Raw genomic sequence first — 8527 nt, 5'->3', positions numbered from 1 at the left:
GAAACAAGGATGCCAAATTTCACTTACCATGAGAGTCGGATCCCAACTTCTTAGAAGCCATTTAGAATCTGAAAAAAAATTTAGAACTGTTTTAATAACTTTATACACGTAGCACAGCATAAGTCTATGCAGTTCTACAAGAGGCTGATCTCTAGATTATGGGACCCGTTGCAGACCCTTGCTGTTTATCCTGTTCCCGACACAGATAAGCAAACAATTATAGCCTTGAGAATTGACTGAGCAGACAAATAACAGGGTCTGACAATCTAAACAGCAAATGAAGAAGTTAAAAAAAAAACAAACAAACAAACAAACAAAAAAAAAACGGCCAAGAAGCAGCCAGGTTGATCAAGAAGGCAGAGAGTTCCAGATCACAGCTCTCAGAGGCCACTCTGTCCCAGCCCCATGGAGCACACCCTCTCTTGGCATTAAGAATAGCCCTTCCTACTGGAAATACCACACTGATCCTCTTTGGTTTAATCCCTGCTGCTCTAAAAAGGATACTATCATACTGGGTAGGCAGTCAGTTAGCCAGCATGGCACTTGTCTAGACACACTGGGTTATGCACAGGTAACATACAGTACAGGTATACAATAAATAGTACCATTAAGGAGATATTTTTGGATGCACACAAGAAAACAATGCTAGTAAGAGTTCTCATTCACTGCCTGCAGAATTTTACTAACAACTTTTAAAATTTGGATGCAAATCCTACACGGCCAAGATGTTAAACACAGAACTGCCTAGCCAGCTTTTAACACAAAGCAGGCCTGTTGTGAGAAGAAGAGTTGTTTAATACAGAATTAGCTGTCTGATTAGTTGTCAGCAAAACCCCTGCTCAAACCCTATGTTCAATAACACAGCTGGTTCTTTTGCTAGATTAGAAGTACATCACAACATCTATCTCAAGACACCACAGGATAACTCTTTGAATAACTGAATTTCTAAATCCTCCTTTGACATTATGCATGAGAAAGAATCAGAGTTGCCCTTTGTTTCTGAAGTCCTCCAGCTCACAGACTGAAATGCCCCACAGCCGTTCTTCAAAAATATAAAGTTATCTGGTACACACTCCCAGCAGCAGCAGACAGTGCTCAAAGCACAACTTGGAGCAGATTTAACATTCACACTCACCAACACCTCAGCCTCGCCCTTTCTATTGCAGATTCCAACTGCAAATGTTAACTTAAAGGAAGGGCATCGTGAGGTGAGGTTAACACAGCTTAGCTATTCCTCCTGGCAGCTGCTGACATGACCGGGGTCAGGAAGAGCCAGTTTCAAGCACTTTAGGAAAGTAACTTTGCTGTGCAAAGGTCCTTTTCAACATTATGTTGAAATCAACAGGAGAACCAATCCTACTGGCTAACGGGAATTCAACGCGTGGCTAAAGCCAAAGCTGTACAAAGATTACCTGGGTGCAATCAGACTTCATGAAACACAGCGAGCAGACGCTATAGGTTATGGGGAAGTGAGTCATGCTGGGCAACTCCAGGTGGACCTTGTACATAAAAGCTGTGCGTCATTCTGCTCGATGTTTGTCAGGTTCTTCTCAACACGTGTCACCATCTCTCTCAACATCGGTGTTACATCCAAACCCGCTCCACTATGCTAGAGAACTGGTTTTGTCGCTAGCTTGCAACTGTGTCTCAGAAGCAAGCAAAGCATTGCGGCTTCAAAGATAGAAGAAAAAGGATGTGAAACGGTGCCCAGTCTGCCATCTCAGGAAGGCTGTCAAGGGCAAAACCACCCACAGTACAGCTGCATGTCGACCACTAGAGCTGCATGGGCTTTATTAGTCCCAGTGCCACAGAGGAGATGACCAGACTACAGCACACAAAATAGGTTGCGCCCTTCAGACCTGGATCACAGTGTCAGACAACCACTACGTTGCTAGTTCCTCTGTATCAGAGTAGCAATTAAGACATCAACTTGATTTGTTATTATTGTAAAAGCCAGGCCATGTGTGAAATCATACAGACGTCACATACCTCACCAGTCCTCTGTATGTGACCAGTGACTGCGAGGCACTGCCTGCAAGCAGACTATGGCTCTCATTGCCCACCAGTATGACAGCTGAGCTGAACTAGGGACAAGGCCTCTACACGCTTGCTTTAATTTCTCCAAGTTTTTCTTTCTTCTTGCTACTACCTCAGACTGAAAAGCAAGTGCTCCTTTTCTATAGGATTTTAAAAGTTCTGATGGGAGGAAGTAACCTCCTTGCTTTGGGAACTCAACCGATGAAGTTTTTTCAATGCAGCACCAGTTATCTACAGGCAATGTAGTTTGTGCTGTCTACCTCATTCACCAGAAGCAGCTTACTCCAGACGATACTGACATAAAGGACATTGAAAAGAAAATTCAAAGAGATCATTTCTAGAATGATAATTTATAAACCTCTCCAGCAGGCCACTGCAAGGACATTCTAAGTTTACCATCTCACACACTGATCTTAGGTAGCTGAACACTGAGTTACCATAACACTATCAATTTGCTCCAGGGACATTAGCAACAACGTGTAGGAATCCCGCAGAACCAAAGATGTGAATGTTTACCATCCAGGGAGTTTTGCAGTAGTGTATCAATCTGGAGCTGCATCAAGCCTTGGATGTGTCCTCAGTGTCAAACTACCTCGTAAGTATCTCGCTTTTGTTGGCAATCCTGTAGTAAAAACCTAGTGCAGACCAGGCACCTGGTGCTGGTTTTGGCTGGAATAGAGTTAATTTTCTTCACAGTAGCCAGTATGGGGCTGTGTTTTAGATCTGTGCTGGAAGCAGCATTGATAACCCAGGGATGTTTTCGTTACTGCTGAGCAGGGCTTACACAGAGCCAAGGTCTCTTTCTGCGCCTCACCCCACCCACCAGCGAGGAGGCTGGGGGTGCACAATAAACTGGGAGGGGGCACAGCTGGCACAGCTGACCCCAACTGACCAAAGGGATATCCCACACCACATGACATCATGGTCAGCATATGAAGCTGGGGGAAGAAGGAAGAGGGGGCATTCGGAGTGAACCCCTGCCTGCCCATGGGAAGGAGGGAATGAATTCCTTGTTTTGCTTTGCTGGTGTGCACAGCTTTTCTTTAACCTTGTAAACTGTCTTTATCTCAACCCACGAGTTTTCTCATTTTTACTCTTCAGTCTCTCCCCCATGCCACCAAGGGGCGGGGGGGGCAAGTGAGCAAGCAGCTGTGTGGGGCTTAGTTGCCAGCTGGGGTTAAACAACACACTTACAAGCTCTCTTGTATAAATCTTGACCTCCTGAGCCCCATTCCCTCCTTCTTGGTTCTGCTTAACCCTCTGAAGAGAAGATCATGGCTACAAGTGCCTAAAATTTAAGGAACTTTAGCATCAGCAGCCACTGAAGCAACCTGAAGTGAGCTCATCCCTTCCTGTCTATATGTTCATTTTTCACTTACTAGTGCTGGGGCAATAGGGTAACATTATCAAAAGCAGCCAGCCTGAGGAACACAGTGTAACAGAGCCCAGGATGAAGGCAGAGGACCTTAAGAGTGATGACAGAAGGGTATGGTGGGACAGGGAAACAACCACAACAACAAAAAAAAACCCAACACAAAGATGCAGAAACAGAGAAGTGACAAGACAAAACTGATGACAGAAAGAACTGGCACAAAGAGACAGATGAAAAGGTGGAAAGGCTTGAAGGGACAGCACAGAGATGACCAAGACAGTCCACCTGGCATGTCACCACTTAAACCTGAATGACCACTTAGCTGTGCTGCCAGACAACCAGGAGAATGCAAAGAAGCGTGACTTGGTGCAGTCAAGCAATACCAAAGGGACAGCCTCATCAACGGATGAGAAGAAAAAAATTGCTACCAACAGTGACTCATGGGGAGCTGCTGGGAAGTTGGAGTGGTTTTTAATTATTGATTCCATGTTCCTTCTATTGGTGTTTTCCCTGAAGTTTATATCTACAATCCTTTTCTTCTGAAACAGCTCAGACTGGTCAGACTGGAAGCATCCTACCACTAGTGGCACCTGAAGAGCTTTCTCAGTGGTAACTCAAGCCAATTTAACTATTTGCCAAGCAGAACTCGTCTCTTGTGGCTATATCCCTCATTTTGGGGTGCAAGTATGTCTAGATTCCAGACCATGTGAATTCTCCAAAGTAACTCCCACCTCAGATTCAGGTAAGTGAGAAATAATTACGAGTCAGAGGAAACCAAAATGCCTCAAGTTATCAACTGTAATCAAATCCACATAACTATGATTTTCAGAGAAGAGACACCTGATCTTGCACCTTTTGTTCTGCCGGCTAATGCACATCATGTAGTACACAGAACTGCGGATGCATCCTTTCACTCTGAAAACTACAAAAAGAAAAAAACTTCAAAAAGAAAAGATCATTTTCCCCTCCCTATATACATTCATGAAGTACTTCTGATTTTACACTGAGAAACAGTGAAAAGCAGTTTGATTCCAGTGATTGATTTCTAACGCATCACAGGTATTCCAGATCTAGACAGTGGTTTAAGTTTTCACTATTACTGCTTGTTTCAATGCAAGTGAAGCTGTAAACAACATCAGGATTCTGCATATAGCCACATACAACAAAAACAGAAGTAGACAGTGCCTATTGCTGAGATAAACCAAAAGATGCTCATATCAAAGCTTTCCACCTGTGTAAGTATTCAATCATTGCCACACAACCAAGATCTTACGTAGACTGACAGTAAAAAGCTGACCACAGAAGTTTACTACAGCACAGAACAGATTCCATTTTCATTTACTGCAGTCTCCAAATAGATGACATCACCCCAAAATCTGCAGCAAATGCTTCTGCTTTGTACCTCTAACAGTTCTGCAAACAATGAGCACAGTCAGCTGCATGGAGGTACTCCCCTTTCATTAAGCACCATCCTGTTGAGCCACTGGTAACAGCTCTTTGGATAAGTTCCTGTAAAACCAGATTTGACATGTTGCAACTATATGCCCTGCAGGGGGAAAAAAAAAAAAGGAAAAAAACCGAAAAAGCATCACTTTCACTAGTCTTAACAGAAAAACCAGTTTTAAGTATATCTACAGTAATTCCTTTTAAGTGCTACTACAATCTAGGAGATAAGGTACATTAAGATTCTTGGTCTATTTTAAGATCAACAAATACAAACCAGACCCTCCATAAGCAAATACAGGTATGAAATTTCCATTCAATTTTCAATGGCCACAAATCTAATGACGTGTCTTCATCTCCTGGGATATAAGTACAAGTGGTCACCCTATGTTTAATTGAATGCAGAGTAGGGATGACACTGACAAGAGGAGGTGGAGGGAGGAAGGGATGAGGTATCTCTCCTGCATACATATCCTATGGATCAACAGTCCAAGCAACTGTGATGAGAGATCTAGATTTTGAAGGACAGCCTATAACAACAAACTAATTCAGTTTGTTATTTCCACTGCATTGATTGAGGGACAGGAACCAACAAAATGGCACTTTTAAAAACATCTCCAGAATACCTGAGTAGGAAGGACAGGGGAAAAGAGCCCCTGAAGAGTAGGTCTGTGTGCAGGTCACATTATTGGATGATGAGACAACACACTCTAGTAATGGCAATAATAGCCATTACAGGGTTTTACATGCAGATGTTGGATAGCATCTTCCTAGCAGCGACAAACATTAGGAGAAATTGATCCTTCAAATTGTGCCATTGCTTAATGTGACATAGGGGGCAATTAGACCTTCTGCTTCAGTACGCATCAATCAATGGGAGGTTAAAATGGAGCACAGCTCTCCCACACGCTCTCAGAGAAAGCACAGCATCTCTCACTCTGTTGTTCCACATGGATTCGCTGCATTAATATTAGACACCCGTAGCTACGCAGCTATCCTCCTGTCATGTTCCACTTCATTCATTAAAGGCACTGCACATGTTGAAAGCACATACTGTTTGGGCTGGTTACGGATTTAAGGCCCTTAACTGGTAACAGACAGCTCTATTCCTCCTTTAAGATCCTGACTCTGTATTTGGGATACAAGGTAATTTGCCATACATTTCATCCAGAAATCAGGGAAAACCCTATAATGGCTGAGGAAATGCAGTACACTAATGCACCAGTTTTTCAATCACTTAATCACTTACCAGCCATACAAGTTTCCAATGAAGCTTATACACAAAACATGCCTCCAGAACTACAAGTTTCACAGGCAAAAGGCATAAGAAAACTGAAAATTACTTATGGACAGCCCTATAGTCAAGGCAGACCAGTGCAAGCTATTCCTCTGGCCAGAGACTGATGTGCCAAACAGGAGTATAGAAGATGCATCTATGCCAAATTCACGTTTAACTGTTGCAGCAAATGGATGACCTTTCTAAAATGGACTCTTTCCAGAAAAAAAAAAAAAAAAAAAAAAAAAAAGGCCTGTCACACAAGAAAAACATCTGCAACTAACATCTAAGGCTGGCCTGAGTTCCAAACTCAGCAAACAAGGGGACAGGGGACAACCCAGGTTTTGACAACTCTGAGAGCAGATGTGGATTTTAGAGCTTAGTTCCTTCTAGCGATTGTTACCTAAGTTATTAAAAAGACCATCTAAACAGAAAAGCAGAGAAAAGAAATAGATGGGTTTATACCTTGTTTTGCTTCTCAACATCAGCTTCACTAATCTAGAAGCTATAACATCACCAAGAAAAGGGCAGTAAACTAGAAATAGAAGGGTCGTCTTGCCCTCCTTGAGATACAACAGAAGCAAGACTGGCCTTTGCATGATAAATCATAGCAGAAAATATAAATACGGTGTGCAACTCCTACACTCTAGGAAAAAAGCGAGAAAAGATGATCCAGCACTTGTACCACCAATGAGGGTACAATAACTTCACAATGCAGTAATGAAAAAATTCCCAAATTTGATGAGCAGAGCAACAGCTTTTAACTACTATTTTCCTGTATCTAAAGTTTGGATAGCAACTACTTCTCACTTCAGAGAGCTTAAAATAGATGGAAAGCATCCAGTATCTATTAACAAATTTAGATATTTCAGCTTAATTAGCACAAGACTTCACACTACTACAAACGAGTTAAATCTTTAACAGTAATCTTAGCACTAGCCAGAGCCACATATGTGCATCAACTTTTCTAGTTAATGCTAGCACTTTAGAAGAAAGCTAGTATTTCAATACAATCTTTCTCGAATGAGCGAGACTGCTAGCTAGAGAAAACTGCTAGCTTCAACAACAAAATAGCCCACTTATTCTGTTCTCTTGGTAAATATGTATGAAAAAACAGTGGAATATTCTGCACATTTAAAACGTATGTCTGGAACCCAGAACAGCATAAGCTAATTAAAATGCTGCTCTATTTGTTGCAGTGATACTTCAATACGTAACAAGCTGACTCTGAAAAACTTACATATTATTAATACTTCAGAGTTGTCCCAGTTATGAATGAGGAGAACTAGACAAACATTCCCAAAATGCTGCCAACGTAGCAGAGTAAAACAGCTTTCACCATTAATCAGAACATCCCTGTTTTAATCCAAAAGTAAAAGAATCTGTGCAGTTTCAAGCTTTTTCTTCCTATACTCTTTGAGCAACAGAGGTGTACAGGTCCTGTATTATCTAGAAACAAGTTCAACTCTAGTGACAATACCAGGACCTACTCCCAATACTGACACAAGAACAAGGTGAAAAGTCAGTCTGCAGAGATGAAAGCCACCCAGCTGGCTTTAGATATAGCTGAAAGAGATAATACAAGACCTGTAGCATTTTGGGAATGTTTGTCCCTTCTGGAACAGTCTCTCCACAGCCAAGACAAGGGAGGAAGGGATAACTTTTTTTGTATTCCCAGAGTATGCTAGCCAATTCATCCACCGCTGGTCCCTCTTCATCTTTCCAGTTCATTATTGCCAACGAGTTGCCATACGATGCTGGTGCGCTGTGTACCACCTTCCACCACATGGGTCATGTGCACTGGACTCCATCTGGATCTTTGGGTAACTGCTCATTGTTCAGGTCACTATAAATCACCTCCAGGATGGCTAATTCCCTCAGGTACTGGATGCCTTTCTCCATGGTGGTCCATTTGCCTAGGTGATATATGACATCTTCCTTGAAGGGATATCTTTCCTTCATGGTTGACAGTAATCGTCTCCAGAGGCTGAGGACTTGTGTCCCTTTTCCAATCGCTTTGTCAAGGCGCCCTTCCCTAGAAAGGGATCCCAGTTGCTTGGCTTCCTTACCCTCCAGTTCCAGGCTGTTGGCCCCATTATCCCAGCATCGGAGTAGCCAGGTGACAAGGTGCTCGCCTTGATGATGGCTGAAATCTTTTTGCATATCTCGCAGCTCACTCAGGGATAGGGATCAGGTGGTTTCTGCCTCATTTATGAGCTCTTCCTCCTCCTCTTCTTGTGACAGCCCCATTTTTTCATCCTCCCTTTCTAAAAGAGCTGACTTTCACTTCCAAGATTTCTTCTTGTGTATAGGGGCGACTGATACTGGCATGGGTTGATTCCCTGGTTCAGCTGCAGCGCCTGTGGCCAGGGTTGGGGTAGCCGCAGTGGCTGTGAATG

General features: G+C 42.8%; 1 protein-coding gene across 5 annotated transcripts in view; it reads right to left on the bottom strand.

Moving 5' to 3' along the window:
- UBAP1 (ubiquitin associated protein 1) overlaps window positions 1-8527 on the bottom strand; it is a 36950-nt gene that overhangs the window by 17055 nt on the left and 11368 nt on the right. Inside the window, exons 1-2 of one of the 5 annotated variants that reach the window (XR_004843101.1) lie at window positions 1413-2052; window positions 28-68 (exon numbers count right to left, since the gene is read on the bottom strand). Coding sequence is in view for 4 of the 5 variants with exons in the window: in XM_035902644.1 (XP_035758537.1) it covers window positions 28-61 (34 nt within the window). In the remaining variant the exon portion in view is untranslated. Of the gene's footprint in view, window positions 1-27; window positions 69-1412; window positions 2053-8527 lie in introns of those variants that run through there. The other 4 variants (XM_035902644.1, XM_009647263.2, XM_009647262.2 and 1 more) reach the window with 4 other exon arrangements.

This window comes from Egretta garzetta, unplaced genomic scaffold, assembly GCF_000687185.1.
Source record: "Egretta garzetta isolate BGI_Z169 unplaced genomic scaffold, ASM68718v1 scaffold59, whole genome shotgun sequence".
Classification (NCBI taxonomy): domain Eukaryota; kingdom Metazoa; phylum Chordata; class Aves; order Pelecaniformes; family Ardeidae; genus Egretta; species Egretta garzetta.
Note: the sequence above shows the minus strand (reverse complement) of the source record. Positions and strands in the feature narration are given on the sequence as shown.